Source organism: Pezoporus wallicus, unplaced genomic scaffold, assembly GCF_028554395.1.
Source record: "Pezoporus wallicus isolate ANWC-B61680 ecotype Strahan unplaced genomic scaffold, APGP_CSIRO_Pwel_v1 contig_3952, whole genome shotgun sequence".
Lineage (NCBI taxonomy): Eukaryota > Metazoa > Chordata > Aves > Psittaciformes > Psittacidae > Pezoporus > Pezoporus wallicus.
Window position 1 is genome coordinate 7,505,652 of NW_026635034.1, and position 27,434 is coordinate 7,533,085.

General features: G+C 39.7%; 1 protein-coding gene across 2 annotated transcripts in view; it reads left to right on the plus strand.

The window, feature by feature from the left end:
- FBN1 (fibrillin 1) overlaps positions 1-27,434 on the plus strand; it is a 152,137-nt gene that overhangs the window by 105,656 nt on the left and 19,047 nt on the right. Inside the window, exons 32-50 of one of the 2 annotated variants that reach the window (XM_057396838.1) lie at positions 27-152; positions 8,211-8,333; positions 8,881-9,003; positions 10,770-10,895; positions 12,510-12,632; positions 13,217-13,339; positions 14,203-14,367; positions 14,760-14,828; positions 14,940-15,065; positions 16,360-16,482; positions 17,082-17,240; positions 18,012-18,083; positions 20,082-20,207; positions 21,272-21,394; positions 24,052-24,177; positions 24,935-25,051; positions 25,460-25,588; positions 25,797-25,916; positions 26,357-26,482. In XM_057396838.1, the coding sequence (XP_057252821.1) occupies positions 27-152; positions 8,211-8,333; positions 8,881-9,003; positions 10,770-10,895; positions 12,510-12,632; positions 13,217-13,339; positions 14,203-14,367; positions 14,760-14,828; positions 14,940-15,065; positions 16,360-16,482; positions 17,082-17,240; positions 18,012-18,083; positions 20,082-20,207; positions 21,272-21,394; positions 24,052-24,177; positions 24,935-25,051; positions 25,460-25,588; positions 25,797-25,916; positions 26,357-26,482 (2,325 nt within the window). Of the gene's footprint in view, positions 1-26; positions 153-8,210; positions 8,334-8,880; positions 9,004-10,769; positions 10,896-12,509; positions 12,633-13,216; positions 13,340-14,202; positions 14,368-14,759; positions 14,829-14,939; positions 15,066-16,359; positions 16,483-17,081; positions 17,241-18,011; positions 18,084-20,081; positions 20,208-21,271; positions 21,395-24,051; positions 24,333-24,934; positions 25,052-25,459; positions 25,589-25,796; positions 25,917-26,356; positions 26,483-27,434 lie in introns of those variants that run through there. The other variant, XM_057396830.1, reaches the window with a different exon arrangement.

The following is a 27,434-nucleotide window of genomic DNA, read 5'->3' on the forward strand; positions in this document are numbered from 1 at the left end:
GAATCTTAAGTAATGTTTTTTTTTAGATGTTAATGAGTGTGATCTGCATCCAAACATCTGTCTGAGTGGAACCTGTGAAAATACGAAGGGCTCATTTATCTGTCATTGTGATATGGGATATTCAGGCAAGAAAGGCACAACTGGTTGCACAGGTATGTTTTTAATTAGTAACTTTTAGTTAAACTTCTGAGTCTGCATGCTTTTTATTTTTCCTCCAGTGTTCAAAAGCCCCTCTCACTGCGCTGCTTTCCAATTAGTTGTGCTAAATATTGTATCTCCTATCCAAATTTGCTGAGCTTGCTTTCTGCTGAACTTCAGTGGCTTAGGCTTATTACCGTACTGTTGTTGGTTTAAAAGAACAGAAAATGCTATTGCTATAACTTGACAGGCTCCTGAGGACCTCAGTGCATTTGGATTAGTTAATTGTACACTACGCATACAAATAACAAGTATCTGTTCCAAGCATTATTTTGGCAAACACAAATGGCTTGAAATAGATGCTAAAATATATTTTCAGTTTTTGCAAAGTGGCAACAATACAGATACTCAAACATATTATATCAGCAAATTCAGAATTTGCATTATTTCATTTATTGCCAGCAAACAGAAATGAGATTCAAATATACAGGCTCTGAGGGCATGATATTAATAATCCTCGTGCAGGTTTCTCTAGCCAAGGTGTTGAGAGTCTGAGGCTTTGCCCAAATATGAAGGCAAACATATGCTTAATATAATTTTTAGTGTAGACTTAGAGTAAACATTTTTCTGGCAATGTCTTTGAGACAAAGTTTTATTCCTAGTCTGTCCTTATTGTAGAGTTAATAATATACTTCTGTAAGTGCCCCAAATACATGAAGCTGTTTTTTTACAGCTCTCGTAGAACAGTCTGAGAGCTGGAGTTGTACTTTGCATATTGGACCGTGGACGAATATTTGTGCATTAGTAACAGCTGCCTTTGACTTACATATGAACTGATCTAAATCCAAGAAATCCCTAATTGTACCCTGTAGACCAACATTTCAACGTTCTTTGTTTCTGTGCTAAATTATATGAAGATCTTCAGTACTCTAGACCTGAAAACCCTTGTGCTGATCAGTTACACATGGGGCAGCTAAGGAGCAGTCAAGGAAAATGAAGCAACTAGTAGAAGGCAAAAGACAGAGAACATTAATGGAGGTAGGGAAGAAATCTGAGATATAGCTTCTGGGGAAGTGCCTGGAAAGAGCTGCCCTTTTGGCATCATGTAATGCAGAGTAGTGGCAAATGTCCTAAGCAATACTCTTTTGTTAAAGGAGAGACAAGGAAATCCCTCTCTCTTGGTCCCAGCCAAGCCCAGTGTCCATCCCATGTGGGCTTTTCCCACCACCTCACATCTTTACTTCAGCCCCATCCTCTGTTGCTTTTGGCTTTATGCTGGTGTCACGGGGAGGATGGCACTCCCCAGGAAAACCACCAGGATACCTTAATTAAAACAGGTGCTGTAGAGGGCTCAGGAATGTGAAAGAAGTGAGGGGTTTAACACAAACATATGAATTATCAGTTTTGCTGATGCAGCTCAGATGGGATCACATACTCAGATCACCAAAATCTTTCTTATTTAAATAAGAAAAGAGAGGAAGCAGAGCAGGAACTTTCTGTGCCGGTCTCATGCTGAAGAAACTCTGTAGATATGGGTCCCATTGTGACTACACTGTGCAGATTCTTGCATTCTGGTTTTTAAAGGGTGTGACTTACTGGTGGAGGCTTTTGAATTCCCCACCAAATATTTGCACAGTGTTAGAGCAGCGCTGAAGTTCCCATGCTCGGGTATTACAGACCAGGAGAGCATCCTTCAGGACTTCTTGAGGGACTTTGCCAACAGCATCTTGACCCCAGGATTCAATTCCTGTCTTAAAGACTGATCAGAATCATCCACAGTTTTTAGGAACTCCCGAGGAAAAAAAAATTACAAAAATGTGTACAATGCTTTCAATGGGAGGTTCTCTGTTTCATGAGAACAACTAAATAACGTCCTCCGGGTTCCATTACAGTTTTGTCTAAATATTTCAGATCCCTTGTCATTACTGATTGTTTCCATTTTAACAAATAAACATGGTTTTTCCCCAATCATTCGACAGTACTCAGATTCCACCCACTGACTTACATTCCCATCCCACACAGATGTTAGTTCCCTTCTTGATTCTCGGTAAGAATGTGGACAGATTTTAACAAAAATATAATTTTTAAAAAATGATGCAAAACCATATGTTGCAGATGCAGGTTTCCTAGACAGTGTGCTACGAATGGTTTCATTTCCATGAGCAAGGCATGCTGTGGCAAGACTGACTTAGAGCAGTTCCATTGAGATTTTTCTAGGCAGGCAGTGGTACATAGCCACTAGAGAGAAGACTGCAAATCTTCCCAGTTCCAGATTGCCCAGCTTTAGGATAAATATCTCTGCTTTTGCTGTCAATAAAATATACACGTACTTGTGCAGAGATGAAATCCTGTATTGGCACTTGCATTTTTATTTAGTGATTCACCACCACTCTGGAGTATTGCATGTAAATTTGTAATATTTTGCTGTTGATGTAGAGCCTTAGATTTACTTGCTCTGGTATTTTCACAGAGGATCAAGATCTTCTCTGACGCTGTCCTACCCATCCTTGCCGGTTACAGCTGTATGTGCAGACCTGCTCTTTGCTGCTGTTGGAGCTGTGCTTTCACTGGCTTAGGGCACTTTTCACAATGTCAAACTGAACAGGAAGGACTTGGGGACTGAAGTTTCCCATGATGATTCTCAGATCAAAAATAAATGTGCTTGAAAAGTCAGCTGGATTTCTGCACAGCAGGCTGAGGGAGTTGGAGGGCTGAGTCTGGGCTCTGACTCTGCGAGGGCAGTGCTGCTGCTGTTTGGAGAAAGACTAGTGGAAGATGTTCAGCTGCAGCCTTGGTGTGGGGTGAGAGGTTAGAGTTTGATCTTGAACATTACTGTCATCAAGTAATGATGATGATAGTCGATAAAGGAGGAGTGAGTACACACTGCAGGCTTGCATGGCTGACAATAACATAGTTATAAGGAGGAGACCTGACAAGGTGAAAGGAAGAGGTGAGCCCTGTCATTTGCCCTCAGCAGTAAGTCTGTAACGTTTTGTGGCTTGTATAATGTGCTTGCCTCTCTCCTCTGCCTTTTGGTTTCTGGCCATTAATAACACATTGTGTTTCAGTCTTGATGGCACAAGAGAGTTCTGGTATCAGTGAAACAAATACATTTCCCCTTGTGAATATGGGAGCTGGCTGTGTCAGGCCAAATACCAGAAGATAATAATATTAAGATGCTGCCCGCCAAATGGGGTATTACAGAAGGAGTGTATTGTGAGTAGGCGCCTGTCCAGCAATAACATGCTGCGCCCCAGTGTGCTGATGATGTAAGGAGGGATAGCAGGCAACAACAGAATGGCCCCATGTGAAACTCCAAGAGATGCTTACAGTGCAGTATACTGAATAAAATCCAACAGTGATTCCAAGGAAGAAAACAATTTTACAGGTTTAGACATCACAATAGGGTAATTCTCTTATATATTTCTGTACTTGTGTGAGTGCTAAGTTGAAATTCAGAGCTTTCTCCCTCTGGAAAGCCTTCCCTTTTACCTGCCTGATTGCATGGGCAGCAACCCAGGAGGAGGAAATGCCTTGTGACTTCCACCAGACGACTGGCCCTGTGGGAATTGGGCCCAGGCTTGAAATACCAGTGAAACGTCAGTGTGATAAAATGCACAAATATGCAGAGAGGGCCAAAAAAAATTAAAGTCAGAAAATGCTTAAGGGATTTGCATAATTCGTGACAAAACTACTGATTTATAGGCAGAGTCTGAATTAAATTGACACTTTGCTGAGGATCCTTATAGACTACTGAAGCCCAAATGAAATCCTCAGAAAATGTAAATCGTACATAGAGTACCCTGAGGATTTCATGCTTCGTGATGAACATGAATTTTCATGGGTTAATCTTCACTCTCATTCGTTCAAATGCAGAAGAATGACTTGGGTGTTTCCAGAGTATAGGTGAGAATGCAGCAATTTATCCCCATGCTGCTCTCTGACTGAGTTTAATGATCCACTTCAAGACTGCGTAGGGATGTGCTGTGCAGATACTGGCTAGCCATTTCTTTCCTTTGGTTGCCATGTTTGCAAACACAGTGCCAACATGACAGGTATATGTGACGTGTATTTTTGCTGCACATCCACAGCCCCAAAAATTTGTGCCTCTGTCATTAATGGGAGAGATGCTTTAGGCCAAAGGCTTGAGGAAGAAAACATTTGTCAAGAGAACTGAAGGAGCCAACAAAATAGGGTGACTGACAGGTTTTTTTCCCCAGAGTGCTTGGGATTATTATGATGTCAGATCTGCATATTATTTATCATGCGTATTCTCATCTGTTGTAGGCAGACAACTCCCTTAGTATTAATGGGAGTTGTGCAATTACAAAGCTGAGAACATGTGTGCAGCAGGACCGGGGCACAATGGGACTGCTGAGGATGCAGTGTCAGTCTCTCATTGGAATGTCTTTATTTTCCTTGGCTTGTCACGGCCTCATACTGGAGGCAGAAGGAGAATGCTGATATAAATCAGTGACTCACTCCTTTACTCTTCAGTGAAAATCCCCCTGAAGTCAATAGGAATAGGCCATCATTGTGTGAAGCCCTGTGTCCTCCTGCGTGCTTTTCAGGTCATGATACCTTTACTCAGACCGAGTAACGCCTTTGTCTTCAAGCAATTATATAGAAATAGTTGGAGTGTTTGAAGAGTGTAGTACTGTTTGTACTGCCATGTACAGACAGCACAATCTGGACTCTTGCTTTTATTAAAGATATTTATATTGAGTTAATTTTTTCCCCTACAGAGCTCAACTTCTCCTTTCTGTTTCATTCTGTGAAGCCATAATTCAACACTTATGGCAGCATAAATCCATATTAAGCTCCAGTATAAGCAGGCATAAATTCCATTGATTTTACTGCCCCGTTTACACAGGACCGTGTTTGGTCTGAGATCTCTTTTGCCTTGGAAATAATTGCAATGCAATAAATTTAGGCTTATAATTCAGCTGTGCAATGAAAGGAGAGTATAGGAATTATAGCAAAATAACATCTAAGTTAAACACAGATAGCTTTGAAAATAAGTAAAATCTGGGATGAAGCCAGTGATGGTATTTTATATGCCTCAATCAGCTTTCATTTAAGTATCTGAAAAACTTGCCATGCATCAATGAAAAAAGCTCTCTGGTGTCCCTGTAGAGGTAGATGGTATTAGAATATATACGTTGCATTCCCTATTTGATCTTTACCCAGTCAGAAAGCATTTAAATCTATTGATTTTTTTTGTGAAAAGCTGAAGAGGATTTCAGGATTTTGTTCAAAGAAAGTGGAATAACAGTTCAGTGGATGATCTCTGAGAAAGTTGATCCCATTATAAATACCCATGTTTTTGGATATGGATTTGTGCTTGGAAATTTCATCCTGCAGAAGATTCCAAGCTTTTTACTGTGTGTGTGTGAAATAGCTGTGGGGGAACGAATGCTGCTATTGCACTGAGAGATGTTAGTGGAGCTCTCAGGAGCAAAGTGTTAGTGGGTCAGTGTGAGCTGGGATGGGTTGGAATCCACAGTCACTTTGTGTAGAGTTGAGAATTTGGGTTTGATTGCCTGAAACTGGAGCCTGAGCATGACTTCACTGTGGTGTAGCTGTTGCATGCAAGTTTCTGTTTGTGTTTGCTGGTGGTTTAAAAAAAAAAACCTTGGCAGCAGTCTCTCCACTGATGATGTTTTTTGTGGTGTTTCGTTGTGCTCTGCAGGGTATAAGGAAGCATGTGATTGTTTGTACGTTTCAAAGCATCAAATAATCAAATACAGTGCAATCTTAATGTTAACAGTGGTTTTGCAGTTTGGGGATAAAATCACGTAAAGGTTAAGATATAGAGTGTTTGCCTCAGCTTTTCTATGTCAATGTATACTGTAGCTGGCCTCTTGAAATTCCATCTAGTCTTTCCCTTCAGTCCAAGCCAAAATGAGTTGTTTTTTTTCTGATTTTTGATAGACACTAGTTTCCTGTTTAGGGTGATGTTATCTTTGTATGAGTTTTTGCAAATGCTAAAGGCAAATATGCTCTGAGATTATCTGTTTCTGATCCTTTTTTCAAGTTTTAAAAGTAAGTGTCCATTTACATGTTTTCAAGCTTGTTGGTGCAGTCAACATTCATAAATAGTAGATTCCAGCTGCCAGATTTAGATCTCTATCTAGACATCAGCATTCAGATCATGGGAATACTCATGTCTGGGGTTTTGATTCAGAGCAATGCCTCATTTAGAAAGAAAACCAGAAAAATAAGATTCTGATGCAATTCCACTATACAGACTTTAAAAAAAACCCACCACCACAAAACAAAACAAGAAATCCCAACCCAGCAAGCACAAAACCAACCAACGAAAAAATCCCAAAACCCAAACCAACAGGGGGTTTGGGTAATTTCTTGAGTTTTTTATTGTAAGATGACAGATGGATGTTGTCTGCTTCTCAGAGTCACATGTAGCCTTTGTGAAAAGACAAAATATATGTACAGGGCATGGAGAAAGGACTCTGAGCCTTTTGTCTGAAGAAGGGAGGACAGAAAAACCTAAGAAAGAGTTATGAAAGATACGGTTAAGATGGACCTGAACTCTTTCTTCTATGGCTCCACTTTCTTGCCATCTTTAAACAGCTAATTGTTTTTTAGGTGCAATGGTATGGAAGCTGGAATCTGTGGTTTTGGGGCTGAGAACCCCAAAGGTTGTTACTTGTTTAATGGCTGATGCCTTTTCTTAATCATCTTCTCAAGAAGGGTCTGAGCTGGGTTTTCATCTGTGGAATCATGCAGAGTTTGTGAGCCCGTTTTCCCTTTCCATCAGCTGTTCTAGAAAATTAGATGTTCCAGCTTACTACAACAGCAAAGGCACCTGGAAGGGCTGAAAAAGATGGTATAAATATTATGTGGTTTGATGTGAATTCTAGATAATTTATATCCTGCACAGAAGTAAAGCACAGTTAGAAAGAGTGTGGTTGCAGAAAACACTGTGAAATCCACAGCTCAGATGTCTAAGAAAATTCCAGCCAGTTTTGTTTTAGTTACCAGTATAATTTCTGAAAACTTTGTCTTCGAGTTTATACATTCTTCAAGTGCTTATATGGGACATTAATACTGTTTTGTGACAAGGAAGAATGGAGTTCAGGTTGGAGGATTTTTGTCTATACATTTTGACATTGCTAGAGAATGCCCAAGAATGAAAACAAGGTGAAAATAGCAAGTACTGAAATAGAATATGCTGGCACGAATTCATATGTTGAAGTTTAGATGACTTGCTGCCTGGTGTCTCCAAGGATGCTGACTTTTCTCCACTGTATAAGGTTTCCTGAGTTCTTAATAAACTGCGTACCTGATGAACTTTGTGTTCATCAGCCGTCACATTAAATACAATGGTACAGCTCCATCCTCCACCTTCCACACAGTCTCTGGCAAAACAGAACCTGGCTTTGTTCAATACCTAGAGATAATCCAAGCAGAAGTTTGCAGGTGATGCTGAGCCAAGTCACTCTCTGTGGACTCCAGGATGGGCAGATGGGAAAGCTGTCTTCTTTCCTTCAGTCATGTTAAAGTATGGTCAAGATGCAAGCAAGTACATTGTAATGGTATCTTTCTATTGTCAGAGGAGCACAGGTCTTCACACCACTTATTCATCAAATCTGAGCCACAACCTATTGCAAAGCTGCTTGACAAACATATCCCAGGATGCTGAACACCTGCAGTGGTAATCTTTATGAATGCTAATCCTCTTATTCCCAAAGGCTGTGGCCTCACATTCTTTCTGAGCTCACCGGTTAGAAAAAGAAGGAAAACCTGAGTTACTCTTTTTTCTCCTTGAATATAAAAGTTACCAGGCTTTGGAATGAACTGCAGAAGTACTGCTTTATATGCCCATCAGAAAAATAGATAGTAGGGCAGGACATGTTTGAAATATGCTACATGCTTCTTTGCTTTTTATTGCTGTGATTTTCTCTTCTGCTTCATTTTTAAATGTCATGTTCTAAAGAAATGCAGACTTGCTTTCATGTTTGCACTGTCTTTCTTGGGAAATTCCAGTATCAGATGGATATGAGAAAGTTTGATCCATGAGCTCTTCAAACATCTTTCTGTTTTTACAGATATCAATGAGTGTGAAATTGGAGCCCATAACTGCGATAGACATGCCATATGTACAAATACAGCAGGAAGCTTCAAATGTAGCTGCAGCCCTGGCTGGATTGGAAATGGCATCAAGTGCACAGGTGAGAGTCATACACATTTGTATTTATTTGTAAGGTCAGACCAAGACTGGGTCCTACAAATTCTGAAAAAAAAACGATACCACACCTAGGAATTGAGGAGGCAAATGGTTATGAAGATTGTTAATGTTGATTTGACATGATCTGTTGGAGGACAAGTTCTCTGCCATGGTAACTGTGAAATCAGCATTATCTCATGTTTGGCATATGAGTTGGTGAAACAGACTGGATCAAGGAGGGAGGCACTGTGTCTTTGAGGGCAGCTGATGGGAGACAATGAGAGGTCTCCTGGTGCTCCCCATGGAAACAAGATACAGGTCTTAGTTTTGAGTGTGCCCTGCAGCTTCCTCATTCACAGTTACCTTGTTGGGCTGCGAATAAGCTGTGCCCACTTTTCCACTCAGGTGACCCTATATATGTGTGGGTTTTATTATGAAAGATTATTTAAAGTAGACCACCTGTGAGCCATATGCTAGTTAAAGTTTGTGTTCATTATGTGTTTTTTTTAACTAATGCTTTTTTTTTCTTTTTAAATTTTATTATTTTAAAGATTTGGATGAGTGCTCCAATGGAACCCACATGTGCAGCCCACATGCTGACTGCAAGAATACAATGGGCTCTTACCGCTGTCTGTGTAAAGAAGGTTATACTGGGGATGGCTTCACTTGTACAGGTAAGTTTTCTTAGGAACACTGGATGACCTCTGGTGGTCCCTTGCAACCTAGGTTAGTCTACAGTTCAATACACGAAAACAGCTTTTAAGCATCTGAAATTATTCACTTAATGTGTCATCTTCCATTATCTTCTACTTCATCTAAGTTGCCACAAGTTGAAAGAGATACTGTGTATTATACCTAGCGTAAAGCCGTTACTTTTTTCAGTTGATAAAGTGCAAGTTGTCCCTGAGCTTCTCCTCTAGTTGGAGTCATATAATTGGCTACTTAGTAATCAATCTATTGGCTACCCACCTTAATATTTAAATAATAGGGCACATGCATTAAAATTGCTTCGTGAAACCGCCTAAAAATGTTTGTTCTTTCCACAAGCGAGTGTGTGGTGTGGGTCCTCTCTTACTGCATCATCCTGGGAGACAGTGTCAGGATGCAGTGCTGGCATTTAGGATGGTGGAAGTAGCTGCTTCTGAAACCTCATTTTATAAACAGTAAATGTGATTATAAAACATTGCTAGAGAGATGTTTCCCACTCACACTGTGGTCTTTTGCTTTCTAGAACAGATTAGCTCATGTAAGCTTAGTCATCAAGAACCCTGATACTACATTAAGGACATGAGTGTTGCTAGTGATGCTACATGAGGGTGACCCTGTTTGGTATAAAGCTCTGATAGACAGCTGGTGGGCCAGGTTTTCAGCTGGTGCCAATCAGCAGCACTCTATCAACTGCAGCAGGTTTTCATGGCATCTGAGAATCTGGCTCAGCAGCTTTAAGGCTGAATTTGAATCATTCCAAATTATAAATGGACCCTGGGATTTTGTTTAATTCTCTCTGTCTAATTTACTCTTGAATCTGATTCAGCTTCCTTAGTGGCCTTCATAGCCCAGTGCTCTTTGTCAATTTCCCATATGATGATTTCCAGGAGTCTTTAAACTGTATCTTTCAAATAGAGTGCTTGCAGAGTAGAACTTTTTGGGTTTGTTTTTAATTTGGGTACTTAATTGTTCATGGATTCAAGAGATGGCTGGGACTCAGACTAGAGCACACAAGTGTTCTGTAAGCCCTCTGCAGCATTCCCCCTGTAGGTGCTACCTTTGATTTGCTAGCCATGGACTTTTACAAGCTTGTGAGATTCTGTGAGGGCCAGATTCTGTTGCAAAAAGTAGGGTGTTTTTGTGATGTATAGAACTTCAGCTGGAGAGTAAGAGCCATAATATGTCTGAAGGGCAGCGTAGCCCAGTAGCAAAGCTGTTTTTCTCATCAGCTGTTAACCTGCAATTCAATTTTGATCGAGTTATTTTCACCTCAGTGCCACTTGTCAGCGTTTTGTATGTTTGGCATGGAGACCACCTATTACCGTATGTTTGGTCATTTCACAGTAAACCTCTTTTTTCAGTTGCTGCCTCTAGGCTTTGCTGTAATAGAAACAATAACTATAATAAAATTCACATGCTTATTCTGAGTCTAAATTTGACCCTGTGTACTGCCTCCAATTGTTATTAACTGTAGCTACTTTAGGAGTCTGTGCCTCTCTCCAGTTTTCCTTTTGATTAGAAGCAGTATATTCAGCATGTCAGAAATATACCAACCTGTTACATGTAATAGCCTTTGCACATAACTAGATTGCAGTGTCTTCTGCAAGTGTTCAGAGCTAAGGGAATAATTAAAATCGTTGGAACACTGCATGTTTCAGCTGAAGCAAATGTTGGTGAGAATGGTGAGAATGTTACATTTACTGAAAACCTGCAACTTCTCTTCCCTTTACAGACCTCGATGAATGCTCAGAAAACTTGAATCTCTGTGAAAATGGGCAGTGTCTCAATGCCCCTGGAGGATATCGCTGTGAATGTGATATGGGATTTTTGCCAAGTCCAGATGGGAAAGCATGTGAAGGTAATTCTCTGTAAGCTTTAAAGAGCACTCAGCAAATTCTGCCTTAATTGTATTTTATGTTTGAAGAATCTTACAATTAGTTGCAGTTGTGCTTGTGTTGAGAGCTCCATGAAAATTGTCAATGGTACTTGCTTTTTTTTTCATTTTATTATGGGCCTCTAGATATTTATATACCTACTGTATAATAAAGTACAGCTTTTGGAGCCTGTCTTATGGTGCGTTATTTGTGGGTGATCCAAGTAGCACTGTGTCCTGAGTGAATGAGTTACCTGACTGGGTTTAAACCACGACACACTGTCATGTGCCATTTCATCTTGATCATTTGTACCCAGTTCTTCATTTTATTCATAATAGTTGAACAGAAAAAGTTGTTACTTTGCCTTAGCGTATAGAAAGCTGAAAAAGACTGATTTGGTAGCTAATACAGTGAACATTCTTTGAGGGTTTCTGTAAGATGTAGAAATGGAGTTGGAAAGAAAAAAACTTTAAACTTCACAGAAAGTTTGTATGTCCACCAAAAAAAGGAATAAATCGCACGAGTATTTGTTCAGTTTTGAGTCAGTCAGTTAACTTGCTTGCAACTCGCTCATAAGAGCCTTGCATATGCAAAGATTCACAAAAATCAAATAATAAGCATGTTACCAACATGATTAAGGTCATTGTACTTGATTGTAACGTTTGAAATCTTCAGTTGATAATGCTGATCAGTTAAGTCAGTCAAGAAGAAGCAGCCGTATCATCTGACATAGTAATAACTCTCAGTAACTGGTATTTGATAGAGTTCTTAAGTACATCACTATAAACACATAAATAGGATTTATTCTCCTTGAAAAGTGCATTTTTTTAGTATTCTACCAAGAGAAATAATTTATGAGAGTGAATTTTTGTGTAAACTAAAACAGTATTAGATTTCATAATGTTTCATGAAACAATTTACTTTCAAACCTTTTAGCTAACTTTAAATAACTTATATAGAGCCTAGCTCCTGTTGCTAAAACAGACTTTCCTTAATTCCTCAGATGGGTACACGAAATGCAGTATTTTAAGGTCCTTTGTAAACACATACTTTTTTTATTATATCAAATGGTTGTTCTTTGTACAGTGCATATGGCATTCAGTAAATACTGAGTCAGATGCAATGATTTGGACAATAGGCACAAAAGCGAGCTCTGCTTGCCAAACCTAAGATCTGTCAAATGCAGAAACGTGAAGATGGGCGTCAAGTTCACCTTTGGACCCAAGCAATTCCTTTGCTGTTGTCCAGTTTTCTACAGGTGACTACTGATTTAGAATGAAAGTCGTTTTTTTAAAGCCTATCTCCTGCCATGTTAAATTTTGCTACTCGTCAGATTAGCCCACTAATAAGCTCAGTTTGTTTCTGGCATGACTTGCAGAGATGCTGGAAGAAGCTTTTTTGCCCCAAAAGAGGTTATAGATTAGATTTCTTAGACTCCAAACATATATCTTGCATGTCATTTTTTTCTGGTCTTACTTGGTGTGCAGAAGCAGTTGACTTCCAGATCCATGTTTGCTGAACCTTTTTTTGCAGTTCTCTCTCTGTATCTTAAAAAAATAAGGAAACCTCATATTTTTCTCCTCCCATTCTTCTATCAGATATTGATGAGTGCTCACTTCCAAACATCTGTGTCTATGGTACTTGTCATAACCTCCCTGGACTTTTCCGATGTGAGTGTGAAGTGGGCTACGAGTTGGACAGAAGTGGTGGTAACTGCACAGGTAAAGATAATTTTGAACAACATGCTTTATAACTTTCTGTGAGTGTCATGGTCAGTTCCTTAGGAAACTCCTTTTAAAATCTGTACAAATCAAACTGGGCATAGGAAACTATGGTCTTCCCTACTACATAACAGAGGATTATCCTTCTTGCCTTTTCTGTATTCCTCTTTCACCTTCTTTTTCAACCTCTGATATCCCAGTGGCTGAAGAGAAGAAGGGGAAAAACAGAGCAGAGAGAATCCCTCTGGCAAAGGTGTGTTGTGCCTTGTAGTTTCCATTCACATTACTGGATGGCAAGCTGTGACCTTGTTGTGTATTTTTTCCTTAGGTATTTTTTTAGTACTTTATGTGAATTTTAGTTCATAGATTGGTTTTCCAGGAAAAACACTTTTTTTTTTTCTTTCCATGAAGTGAATTAATCTCAGACTACTGGTCTCCTAAAATGTGTTTGTATTTTTTAGAGCTTTCTGGAGATCAGTATCTCATAACTAATGGCTTTGTGGTGGCCAGCATATGATAGCTGATACGTCATGGTCTGCACTGTCCTCGAATAGTTGCTTACCATGTGCTGTTTTTTCTTGCAGATGTTAATGAATGTGCAGATCCCACAACCTGCATCAGTGGCACCTGTATCAATACTGCTGGTAGTTACACCTGTGAATGTCCTCCTGATTTTGAGCTGAATCCCACCCGCGTTGGTTGCGTTGGTAAGGGACCATTTACAAATGTTATTTTTAAGTGAAGTTGGACAGAGGGGCTGCAAGGCTAACTGCTTAGGAATAATGTTCCAGGTCATGGAAAAGGGCTGCAATATACTCTCCAACTCCCACCCTGATGCCCCTGGTTTAGAAGTTGTAATAGTGCAGCGGGAGTGATGTAGCATGCCAGCAGTGCCTGGCTGCCACAGCCAACCCCTTGGGGCTTGTTACAGCTGTCCGCAGTTTACAGCAGGCGTGAGTCAAGTTTAAATTTCAACAAGCTTAAACCAACATCCAGCTGGCCCCAAGATGGCAGGCGAATGGAGCTACAGCACAAAGCCACCCATGCTCTTGGAGCACTGAATGCAGCTTGGCTAGGTGCAGCTTCACAAGCAATGGAAATGGTTTTGTGTTACGCTCCAACTGCTTAGTAATCCCCTGATATTTTTTGGCTTTTGCTTGCTTAAGAGGGTGTAGGGGTGCTCCTCATATTCAAATGTATTTGAAATTCGTAACATTTAGTAGATGCTTTCATGGTTGTTAACCTCAATGAGAGGAGAAAGCAGTGGGTTTCTGGAATCAGAAGGATGTACAAATGTGGGTGAAAGTGTGAATGAGAATAAGAAAAGGCCTGGCTACTGCTCTGGGTCACACTGAATAAATTCCCTGCTTTGTGAGAAGTCCAGCAAAGCCAAGGAATGGGCACCACTGTCGTGTCTAAGTGGGAAAAGCTGGGTCCTCCTGGACAGCACAAGTTACTTGCTTTGGCTTTCCTACAAGAAATGAGAGTCATCTGAAGGTACCCCTCATCTTGAGATGATGTGATGTGTTCTCCTCTCTCATGTGTTTGTCATTATGTGCATTCTGAATAGATACACGATCTGGCAATTGTTACCTGGACATTAAAACTCGTGGAGATAACGGTGGCACTTTCTGCAGCAATGAGATTGGAGTAGGTGTTTCCAAGGCCTCCTGTTGCTGCTCCCTGGGCAAAGCTTGGGGAGTTCCCTGTGAACACTGCCCACTTGTGAACACAAGTAAGTCAGCTTTCCTGGGTAAACACAATGATACAGTGTGTTTGGATTTTTTCTGATTTAGCCAGGTGTCTCAAATAGTGGTGTAATCATCTATTGTGTACATGCAGGGGACAGGTTTCCACCTGTCTTTACCAAAAACTTAACAGGTCTTTTTAAAAGATTATTTAGTCAGAATATTTTATTACCACTTCTGAGCAAGTTTCCTGTTACACAAAAAACTACATTATGGAATGGAATAGCAGTTGACTTTACAGAGTAAAACCTAATGTTCATATCTGGTTAATTTGTTACTTTACATTTAAGCTACCTGTAATAATCTGATTAAATTTCAAAAATAATTGTGCTGAAAATGTTTCTGCTGTTTTAGGTTCATAAATGTATTTTATTTTCAGCTGAGTATAAGGTTCTATGCCCTGGAGGCGAAGGGTTCCGACCAAATCCCATTACGGTTATATTAGAAGGTAATGTTTACATTTTCCTGTGTTTACACAGCTAAAAATATGAAACTCTTCAGCCAGTGTTGCTTTTCATGGAAAAGCATGAATTAAATATTTGTGGGTTTGTTTGAACAGATATTGATGAATGTCAAGAACTGCCTGGACTTTGCCAAGGAGGAAAGTGTATTAATACATTTGGTAGCTTCCAGTGTCAGTGTCCATCAGGATACTATTTGAATGAAGAGACTCGAGTGTGCGATGGTATGTAGCCTTCATTTTACTAGTCTTCTGCTTTCATTCTTAGAAAACGATTACAGATTAATATGTAGAATTAATCTGTTGTTGACTAAGCAGTGTAAAATTTAATGATGGGAAAATTGGAACAAGTTGGAGCCTTGCATTGAGAGAGAGAAAATTCCTTCTTGACCGTGTTGCAATATATGCAAATTTGTGTTTAAAATCATCAGATTTTGATCAAAACCAGAAAACCTGTCAATTTTTCTTTTAGTAAAGCGTAATTTGCTAACCAGCTATAAAAAAGTAGCTGTTTGGTAATGGGTAATGAATAAGCAGTCAGATAAGAAGCAAACTTGTCCTATGAGTCTGCTGGGCTGGTTACAGTGTGTCAATGCTTTTTTCCACTGCTTATTTTATCTCCTGCTGATCTTAATATCCAGTTGAAAGTACTGTACTGCAAAACATTATCCTTCCGCTAGCACAGTCAGTAGTGCATATTTATCACATTCTAACATGTCAGGTTGCATTGGATATAAAACTTGAAGCAACCAATCAAGTCCTTAAATTTCCCATTGTACAGGCTGTCTTCATCCTTCTAGACTGTTAATAATGTTAATATAATACTCATTATGTGTCAGATACTGCAGAAATACAAAAGATTCAGGTCCTAAATTAAGGGTGAAGTGCTTCATGAATATTGTGCTTATGTAGCTCAACAAATGTTAAAAGCTACCTCTGTATTTTTCCTTAGGGGTGTGTCAAAGGTACTTTAAAATGGTAAAGCTAATGAAATGCTTTTGAAATGTTAAGAACTGGGGGGGGGGGGGGGGGGGGGGGGCAGTGTTTTGTTTTGGTTTGTTGTTTGTTAAACAAAGGTTAAAGTCTCTTGATGAATTAAACATGACATCTTGTGTTGGGAAGGTTGCTCACTTCCCTGGTCAAACAGACTGTTTTAGCATTACTTACTGAAATGGGCACTCTGCAGGGAAGAGTTTTGGTTCTTGTCCAGACTGAGGAATCCAGAATGGGTAGGATCCTCAAGTACTTTTTTTGTGCAACAAATGCAAAAACCAAATTGCTGACTCTGAGACTGCCTAGACATTAGAATTCCCTTCACATCAGAGTCAGGCTTTCCATGGCCACCTGTGCCACCACTTCTTTCTCTGTGTGGGCATTGCTCCACCATGACCACACTCAGAGCCCCTTAGCTCTCCTCCACTGGTACCTTCCTACCTCAGGTGTTAGTGAGACATTTTTGTTTTCAGAAGCACAATGAGAAATTTTCCATGGCCACTCACTGCCTTTTGTTCTCTTCTAGATGTGAATGAGTGTGATACACCTGGCATTTGTGGACCTGGCACATGTTACAATACTGTTGGGAACTACACCTGCATCTGTCCTCCTGATTACATGCAAGTCAACGGAGGAAACAACTGCATGGGTATGGGTTGTGTGTTTTTTAAAGCTTTATCTTGGTTCTTTGGGCCAGAGCTTTACGGGGAACAAATCTGAGCTATTTCTCTGAATTTAGTTATTCAAGAATTAACTAAATGGCAGATCAAGCCTCTTCGGTAAATTTCAGTAAATAAAACAAGGCTGATCACTTTTAATACATATTTCAGTGCCTCATCAGAATTTCTCCTTCAAGTTGATGTTTTCCATGTTTATCCCTTCCAAATTTCACTTCAGCTTTAAAAGCTTCTATATGTGAAACACTACTAAAATTACTCAGACCTCACAGAATGAAGTCACAAGCTGTGTACAGTTCTTGGGGGGAACCATGAACTAGCTTGTGTTTTTCAGTGTTGCGTAAAAGGCCAATATGAAATTCTTTGGGACTGGTCAGTGTTACAGCCATGTTGGTTGCTCTTGAATATTTGTGTTGCTAACTTTTTCATACATTTAGAGTAATTTTCTAGGGACAAGCTATTCTGTAGTATTCTACAGTGCTGCAGCATCTACTTGACAGGACTTGAAAAAGTACCTGTGTGAAGGAGGCATTGCTAATGCGTTGGCCTGGGGTTTTCTTCATTTTCACAGATATGAGAAGAAGTCTGTGTTACAGAAATTATTATGCTGACAATCAAACCTGTGATGGTGAGCTGCTTTTTAACATGACCAAGAAAATGTGCTGCTGTTCCTACAACATTGGACGTGCGTGGAATAAGCCTTGTGAACAGTGTCCTATCCCGAGCACTGGTATGTTTTTGCATTGCAAAACCATGGTAACATTTTAATATTAGTGGGTGTAATATTTTTAGAGATGCATTGACTTTGTCTGCTCTTGTATGTCTGAAATGAAGGGATTGATTACTTTTTTGACCTGGAGGTGATCAGCCCCAGTCACAGTGAAGGCATATGTGGAGTGGTTTGTGTTCATGCTGGTGGGCCATGCACATATGGTGTCTGCTGTGTCTCAACTACCGATAGCCATGGGTTTACAGAGGTACCTTGGTCTTCTCTGAGAATGGTCTGTGACAAGCAGCTAAATGTTAAAATGTGGGAGGTTTTGGGCAAATTGCATGAGCATACAGAACTCTTACCCTGGGTAGGACTGAAAAGTTCAGACCAGGACATCCCACCCTGCTACGAGGTAGTTTGCTTCAAGAACAAATTTCCTAGGCACTTATTCAAATAATTTCCAACTTAGGGTTCAGGTTTTTTAAAGTCAGATCTGGACTTGTATGCAAAAACTGTAATGCACAGAGATAAGCATATGCAAAATAAAATCAGCATGTGATCCCAAGCCCTCTGTATCTTTTTATTTGCTAGTTTCAGTGGCCTTTGAATGAGAATCGAAGTGCATACTAACTACATCTCATGGTGAGCCTTGAGGAAGGGTCTGTATACGTCTGCATGCCCTGCAGGTGCTGAAGGAGAAGAAGAATTTTCTTGGACAAAGGATGTAATGAATTTTGACTGTTGATTAATTCTAACTACTGTAATCACTGCCTTGTTTTCCTGTTGCAGATGAATTCTCCACACTCTGTGGAAGTCAAAGGCCTGGCTTCTTCATTGACATTTATACAGGATTACCAGTTGGTGAGTTGTAATTTCTGTTTTGAAATAAATTCCATGCTACCTCTGCCCAGGGGAGAGGGAGGTTTGTTTTCCCAGTTATTTTTTTCATCAGAGGAATAACAACTAAACAGCGTAAGGGAGTTCAACCCTTCATTAAGTCTGAGCCTGTGAGTGCTCTGCCTAGCTCCTCCTAGCTGGCAGCAGTGACAATTGCTGCTTGTGATCAAGGCAACATAAAGCACCAAAGAAACTGTAATCAGGTCTACATGAGCAAGGCACAGATACTGGGAATAAGAGGTCTGGGAGTAAGGCCAACTAGCATTTGGTCTGAGAGGAATTAGGAGTCTTTCCTTCAAACTAAAGCAGAGATTTAATCTGCCATTTCACATCAGTCCCCCTGTGTATTGGTTTGACACGAAAATCCTTTTTTCTGCTCAGCTGGAATATTTCTCACATATGTTATTGTGTGTAACATTTGAATCATGAGTAACAAATTGCAAAACAAAAAGAAGGGAGATAATGAAGAATTCTAAGACAAGGAGTTTAGTAAATCCCTGATGGGACTCTCTTTTGTTTTTATTCACACAAAAATGCAAATAAGAAGCAGATAATGTGCTCTGTAACAAACAGAGGCAGCATATACACAGTAATCAGGTTCTTTAGCATTAAGCTATTGCTGTGATACAGTGTTGAGCTAGTTAGGTGGAAATATTTCCAGTAAAGTGGGGATGTAATTTCTGAAGAAGTTACAGAAATATACAGTATTTGTTGTTTACCAGGTCATTTCATAGAAGCAAAGTCTCCCTTTCAGCCCTTAGCATTAGCCCAAATTGTTGCTCAGCCTACTCAAGCTAATTGGGCCATTCATCAGCATCTCCAAGGAGACCTTGGATCATGCTAACATGTATAGGTAAAAGCTGCATCTGTAGCAGCTGACATGTGCCAGGAGTGCTGCAGTCAGAAACAAACTGAAGCACCATCCCACAGAGGCCACCAGTCCATCCCAGTGCATGCAGCATTATAGTGGGAATGGTCCACACAGAGCTTTACACTGTGCAAATCACAGGTTTTCCCTGCTGCTTTGGGATCTTGGCAGGTCTTACTAGCTGTAGTGAGACTCACCCTGCTGCTTTTGCACAGGAGTTGCTCATGTCCCTTAATTCTGTAGGCACAGGGCATGGGACTGTGACAATTTTTACTGAAGGGAGAGATTTTGGAGAAGTCTCTGAATTCTTTCATATTGTCAGAATGTTAAAGATGTATAACTTAGGGACCAAATAGGCATGACATTTAATTGTAATAGCAGCTGGGGTTTTTCTCTGCCAAAATCAGTTACTTAACCCAGGTGTACATAGAGCATTGGCAATTTCTGGCTGCCTGGCTTAATTAATCTAATGAATAGCGTGTTGGCAGCACTTCAGATGTTGCCTGGCATTGGCAATTTCAAACTGTTTCATAAAAATCATGGAGTCATAGAATAGTAGGGTTGGAAAGGACCTAAAGATCATCTAGTTCCAGCCCCCCTGCCATGGGCAGGGACACCTCCCACTAAACCATGTCACCCAAATATGAAAGGCTTTTTAAATTAACAAGGGTAAAACAGTGCAAAACTGACCCTGACGAGTGTCTGTGTTCAGTTGTGCTCTCCTGTGTTAAACCAAAGACAGTTACATTCTCTCTGTCTTTTCTCAATGACTCCACTGTAATACTCAGGAAGATGAGGAGGTTCACCAAGAGCTGTGGGTGGGAGACATGAGGAAGGGCGTGTGCCACCCTCTGCATTCCAGTAAGACAGGATATATCTTCACTACAGTGAAGAGTCAGAACTTGAAGAAATAGGAAATATCTATATTTCCACAGTTTGGAATGACTCATTGTCTAGTGCAGTTGGGAGCATTCTGATGCTCTCATTATATATTTAATAATTCTCTTAAAGATAAATGCATAAGGACATACTCTGTAGCAAAATATTTTGTGAAGTGCTGCTTTACAAGTATTTAAAACACTTTCTTCTTGCAGATATTGATGAATGCAGAGAGATTCCTGGAGTGTGTGAAAATGGGATCTGTATAAACATGGTTGGCAGCTTCCGATGCGAGTGTCCTGTGGGTTTCTTCTACAATGACAAGCTACTGATCTGCGAAGGTAAGAGTGCTGAGCTCATTGAGAGAAACAGGATTCCACCAGCTGGCAATTCAGACACTGGCGAATCTGGTATACTTGCAAGTCACCCTTAATGAGGGGAGAATAGTGGTATCAGTGTAACAAGTCTGTGTTAATTCAGACATTTTGAATTCTTTTGCATAGAAAATACCAGATTTTCCATCAGATATCTAAGGCCTTGAAGGACTATGAGTCAGCAGTCATGGGAAGAAATATTATTTTTCACATTTGACAATAAAGCCAGGAAAAGAGATGTAGTCTTGAGTCAGAGCATGAGCACAACTTTTTAATTCCAAGATACTTCTTTCTAATGGAACAAAGATTTCTGTAAATAATATAAACACATGGTACTTTTTTCCAATTCACACATTTCCTAACATTGTATTAGTCAGTTTAATGGAGACACTGAAGACAGCGCTATGCTGTCATACTCTGGAGTGGGTTATGACTACTGATAACATAGGTACTGCAAGCAAGACATCGAGAGTTCTGAGTAGAAGCATCTTGTGGATGCTGCTTCTAAGTGAAACAGTTACATTTCTAAGGAATAAAATTCTCTTTTTGCAGCAGTTCAAGGAAGGAAAATAGTTCAAAAGTTTTGTCTACTGATATCCAAGAGGGATCTTGATTCTCCGTTATGATCAAGGGAGCTCCTCATAGTCTCCAGTGGAGATCTCTGCAGGCATAGCAGCTTACTTACTCTGATTGCAGTCTTAAGACTGAAATCTGCCCAAGTGAAGTGTTGCAACAGGCCTTTCATGCACCCTCCTTCAGAAAACCATTATATAAGTTTCTGTGGAAAGGGATGTGGAGCATGTAGGTTTGGGATCATGTGGGTTTGGGAGCATGTAGGTTTGGAAACATGACCAAATACCCGATTTCAACAATATATTGGTGTTTGGTTGGTTGGTTTTTTTGTTTACCAAAATTAGAAAGAAATTTCTCCGTCAGGGTAAGGTAATACTCCTACACTGAAACTGAAGTGGTTTGATGTCTTTCTTGTGTCAGCTTACTATAACAATCCAATTCCCTTTTTGTATTGACAGATATTGATGAATGCCAAAATGGACCAGTGTGTCAGCAAAATGCAGAATGTGTCAACACAGCTGGTAGCTACCGGTGTGACTGTAAACCTGGCTATAGGTTCACATCAACTGGCCGCTGCACTGGTGAGTACTTCTGGTGTGACTGTGCAAAAAGTAGTAGATTTTAAAAGTCCCTTCAGAAAGATGGTATACCAGATGATCTGGGCTCCAGGAACCCTCCTTGTAAAGCCTTTTAGGGCATCCCATAAACATTCTGGTAATTCCCAGAAGACTAATGGACCCATCCCACAGAAGCATAAATGACAGTTAATCACCGGAGAAGACGTTTGTCTTCCACTTTATCTATCAACTACAGGCATTTTTCTTTAGCCCATATCACGTCTAGGGAAGAAAGATGAAATGATTCCCTGCCTTTTGACTATTTTCTGACACTTAAAATTCAGCTGTGGTCCTGACAGGGACCTTTCTCTCTATAAATTCTTTGGGTTTTCTTATAATTTACTAGATGTGTTTTAGTAAATTTTTTGCCACTTGTATTTTTACAAATACTTTGCTGCTTTCTGGGGTCTCTGCTGATAAAGTGGACTTATTTGCTAGCCCATATGCAATAAGCAGCTTAAAAAGCTTATTGTTAAACTTTCTAACTTTTAAGTGGATTTCAACAGCCCCCTGAACATTATTTTTAAACTCTCACTGAGTCCCACTCAGTGGGACTGCAGTTCTCTAATCTATTTGCTTTTCTTATAATATTGTAGTCCAAAGAGGCATTCATGTTATCTTGATTACTTGAAGAATTACAGAGATAATAAAGACTGCTGTGGGCCAAGCAGCTGTAAATACTATATATATTTCCGAACAAAATAATAATTACAATGGGAACTGGTAACATTTTCCTTGGGTTTTTGCTTCTGAGTACTTGGGTTTTAGGAAGTGTACTTTTCCCTGCAGTACAGTTTTTCATTGTTTCATGTGACCCTTTAGGGAAAAGGGTGTAGGAGCAACCAGAGCACTACTATGAGAACTAAAACTTTGTTTTGTTAAGCTATGCAATGGCACATGTAAATATTCAATATGTTCCTAATGCAATTGTTGTTATGGGTTCGTTACAGCAGTACAGGAAGAGCCAGGGAAGGTTCTGATATGGGTTACAATACTACACATGAATTGGCACAAACAGTAATACTTCCCTGTATTTTGCTCTTATTTTATACTTAGTGAACATAAAGTCACACAATTAGAGTTAAAATAAAAGTAGTTGATAAAGTACTTGATCTAGCAAGGGAAGGAAATTCCCAGCCCTCTGCTGAGAGCAGAGTGCTAAGCACCTTGCAGTGCTAAATCAGTTATGTTACTGCATGCAGATTGATCACACTCCAGTAGTTACAACTTATGTTACCAAAACTGATGTATCACAGCCACTAGTACTACGAGTAGTGCATTTATATTACTATCAAAATAGTGTTCTTCTGGTGCTATCTATTGTGGTATAGTACTTTTTCATATAAATCCTTTTTTGGCACTTAAGGCAATTCTGCCTCCCAAATTTTCAAAAAGTTGCTGTGTTCTTTATTTATTCTAACAGAAGTGACTTTTCCCTTGGACTTTAATCCATGCCTACAGAGCACCAAAGAGAGTTCTAGTATTTCTTTCAACTCTAACTTTCCTGAGCTGTGATGATTAGGAGTTCTTAAGACAGCATGGTTTCCTTTCTGCCTCCTTTAGACTCTAATTAGCAGCAGTATCATTAACATTGGGAGACCTTGGTCCACAGTGAACACCCATCCAAAGTGTGTTACTAGTGGCCCCAGCTGAGGTATAGTAATACTGGCAATAGAGGCCATCAGGATTATCCATGTGCCAAGTAGCGTGTAGAGAAGTAGTAAATCTAATCAATTCTAATACAGGCTTATGGCAGCACCTCAGTTCTTGTATTTTGGAGCTGCAGCAGACAAAATGCCAGGAAGCCTATTGAATCAAAGCAGCTTTTGCTGGCAATGAGGTCAACAGAAATACCTCATTTGATTCATGTTTCTAATTTTTCACGAGGAAAATCGTCCTGGATTCTGCCTGAAAGCACTTGTAGCAGGAAGCAGTCAGCTGTTAAACAAGTGTAATAGATGCCCTGCCATCATAAGGCAGCATATCACATGCTGGCAGGATAGCTTTCCCCATCTCTCTTGCAGAATCATGCAGTTGAGTGTTTGATGTTGGCAGATCATTTTATGAATCTGTATAACAGTAACTCTTCTTGTTGTTTGATCCTGCACAATGAGTAGATAATCTACAATGCATTTTATCTCTCTGTAAGCTTAATCAGAAAAGTGTGGCATTCATCTTCCTTTCTGTTTTGTGTGATTTCTGTGAGGTAATCAAGCAATTTCTGCTATAATCAAATGTAGCTGAAGGCAAGAAGTTGCTTTCATGAGAAGGATGCAAACTATGATTTGTATGTGGCTTTCTTATCTACTGCAATGTAGAGCACTCAGAAATCTTCATGCCACTAATTCTACTTTCAAAAGCCATGGTAATGCACTTTCCCTCAAGTAAGAATTTGGTTTTGGTAAATACGATTTTTATGCTAAATTTCTTTCAGCCTCACAAATATAAAAGATAATTTACAAGCAAACCTTTTCTGGTATTAACTTAGTAATGCTTTTGTAAATTAAAAATACTATTTTAAATTAGGGCTGTGCACTGATTCTGTCATGGCTGTTGCTCATACATCTTTCCAGCCCGGCAGTTTAGAGACCTTAACTTCCACTGTGCCTCTTCTTTTTCAGATCGGAATGAATGTCAAGAAATTCCCAATATCTGCAGCCACGGGCAGTGTATTGACACTGTTGGAAGCTTCTACTGCATTTGTCACAATGGTTTCAAGACCAATGATGACAGAACAATGTGTGTAGGCAAGTATATCAAATTAAGCTGTACTTTGGCTTCCCTTAAGATAGTTACTAAGTCTGTCTTCTCTGTCATAAGGAGTTGCATTACAAGAATTGAGATTGTGAGCCATTTACTACCAGCAAAGGTGTGGAAACACCAATAGGTGGCAATTAAGAGATGATAGGAACTGATAGTGAATGATGAACATCTCATTACAGTGGAGTGAACCTTTAAAAATACATCTCCTGTCAAATGAACAGCTAATGCTTTTACTTTTCAGGAAAATGTTCCATTCTTCAAATTTTCTGAACCATCTTGTCTCAATTATTCCTTTAAGCAAGAAATTTAATAGATGAATATTGCAATACAGCAATTGTATACAGACTACTTGTTAACAGAGTAAGTGAAAGATAGATTTCTTGCTAGAAATGTGCCCTTTTCAGAAACAGTAATCTTTATAAAGGAGATTCTGTATTTAACCTATTCACAGCTGTTAGCGTAGTGTCTGTTGTCTGAGCAAGATGAGATTTCAGAATGCTTATTGTTAAAGATAGCTTAGACTTACTTTGGGAAGGGCTAGAGAGGAGCTACAGTTTGATAAATTACTGTTGGACCCTTGATTATTTTTGTAGATGTTAACAGCAAGTGTGTAAGCCTATGTAAAATCCTGGGGAGAATGGCAACCTTTTTCCCTTCAGTGTTGGCAGTGGGATAGCTACAGACTTTCCTTTCTTCATCAGTAATTAAAGTTCTTGCTGCTTGTTTTTTTCTCCTTTGTAGATATAAATGAGTGTGAGAGGGATGCCTGCGGCAATGGAACCTGTAGAAACACCATTGGCTCTTTCAACTGCCGCTGCAACTTAGGGTTCATCCTCTCACACAACAATGACTGTATAGGTAAGGAGTGCTGGCTGAGACAAGTTACCTGTTTCTAAGACTTTCTGCTTCTAATGAAATTACCACTAGCGACATCTTCTCTACTAAGTTAGGATCGCACCTTGCATGTCTGCAGGATTAAAGGCAAAAAACTATTTCTTCGGTCTGAGAAGGCCTCTTTGATTGTTCACGGCTCGCTTTCTGTAGCCATTTAAATGTGTGCATGTGATATATGCCATTCCTTTTTTTAGTATTGCTTTGGCAGTTTTACAACATAGACCAGCAGAGGTGTTTTTTTTTCCCCTCACTTGCTTTTGAAACGGGGGATTATTTATGTATTATCAGCTACTGTGCCGATATAGAAGTCTCACCTACCAAATTCCGCTTGCTGCAGGTTTCTTACATATCTTTCAACATTATCTTTCTTAGATGTGGACGAATGTGCAAGTGGAAATGGAATGCTCTGCAGGAATGGTCAGTGTGTGAATACAATCGGATCCTTCCAATGTCTTTGCAATGATGGCTATGAGGTGGCTCTGGATGGAAGGACTTGTATTGGTGAGTGCTTTCTTTTAGGGTAGAAAGTGCAGGAAACCTTATGGATATGTTCTTAGTAAAACAGAAGAAGAGGTCAGAGAGAACCGTCACACTGTCATCGTTGTACCTGGCAGAAGAAAACGGTGACAATAGAATGAGAAAAGCACTCTTCTGCTCCTTAGAAGTTAACAGCTATTATCTCAAATGAACTGTCCATCTTTTCTTTTAGATGTCAATGAGTGTGCATTGGATCCTGGAAAATGCTCACCAGGCACATGTCAGAACTTGGATGGGTCATTCAGATGTATCTGTCCTCCTGGATACGTTCTGCAGAATGACAAATGTGAAGGTATGTACAGAACAATCCTCCTGTCCTTTCCCTAGCTACTTCCAGTTGTTGCCACTTTCCTCTGCATCTAAACATAAATAATGTCTTTTGTGGCAGTGTACAGTACTGAACTGTAGCCACTAATAAGTCACTCACTTCCCAGAAAAAGTCTCCAATTTTTATTTGAACCAGAACTATGCTATTTGATCCCAAGAAAAATCTAATCCCAGATTTTTTGGTTGATGATACATTGCTGATGTTTGCCCACTGCGTGAGGATTTGAAAACTAACCCTAGATTTTGCACCTGGATTTCTTGTTCCTCTTTCTGTCTGTTCCTTTTTTTTTTTTACCTTTCTGTTTGTCAAATATGTTAGATATCAGTGATGATGTAAGGTTACATTTTAGGTAGTACAGCTGCCAGTGTAAACATTTCTCATCTCTTTAATTACTTTTCTTATAGACATTGATGAGTGTGTGGAACAGCCAGAAATTTGTGCCCTGGGCACATGCAGCAACACTCCAGGCAGTTTCAAATGTCTGTGTCCAGAAGGCTTTGTGTTGTCTTCCACAGGAAGGCGATGCCAAGGTAAGTTCATTCCTATTTTCTGGCATTTGCAAATTTGTTTGCTGTTTTATAAAAGCCTTATTAGCTGTCTGTTTCTAATATAACAAGGAGACTCTGGGCTCAAACAGTGTTTTTCACAAGGAAAACATGATAATACTTTAGTTGGGGCCAGGTTCTGTCTTGCCCTAACATCTGTTAGTCATTAAAGAGAACATTGCAATAAAAGGGGTGAAGATAATGTTAAATGTACCAGGTTAAGTGAGGAAATTGCGTTGCCCTTCAGCCCTTTCTTGCACCACTGAAAGAAATGTTGAGGCTACTTGGACTCTGTATAGACTTGACAGGTCTTATATGGAGGTGGACCACAAACACAGGCAGGAGACTACTGCAGTGCACTGCTAAAGGCAGCATTTCCAGGAATAAGGCTGTTCTCAGCACTTATCAAATTCACCATAACACTTGTTATATGCCATTCCTCTCCACAAGTGTGTGGCTGGAAAAAAGATCAGTGGAAAAAATTTGCAAACAGTATTGTGTGGACAATAAGCTCTCATCTGCTTAGAAAAGTCTGAAGCTCATTTTGGCTCCTGGATTACCACATAGACTGTTCAGAGTCTAAACATGGGCACTAAGACAGAGATCAGATGCTAGAAGCCGAACATGTTGTAATGAAAATCCACAGGTTAGTTTATTTTGTGGATAGAGAATAAGCATCGCCAATTATGTAGTTATTTTAAAGACTTTGGAAATAATTAAATAGATACATCATTAAATGTCCTATACGCAGTGTGCACAGTGGGAATCACTGATGAGTAAGACCTTTATAAGGACCTCTGTAGTTATGCTTGGCACAGAACAGCGATGCATGTTGACACCATAGTGAATTCTTCACTTCACAGTGGGCTAAATGAAACTGTGGTTTTGGTAAAAATGAATCCAACCTGCAGTAAATGTTCATCCAAGTCTCCAAACC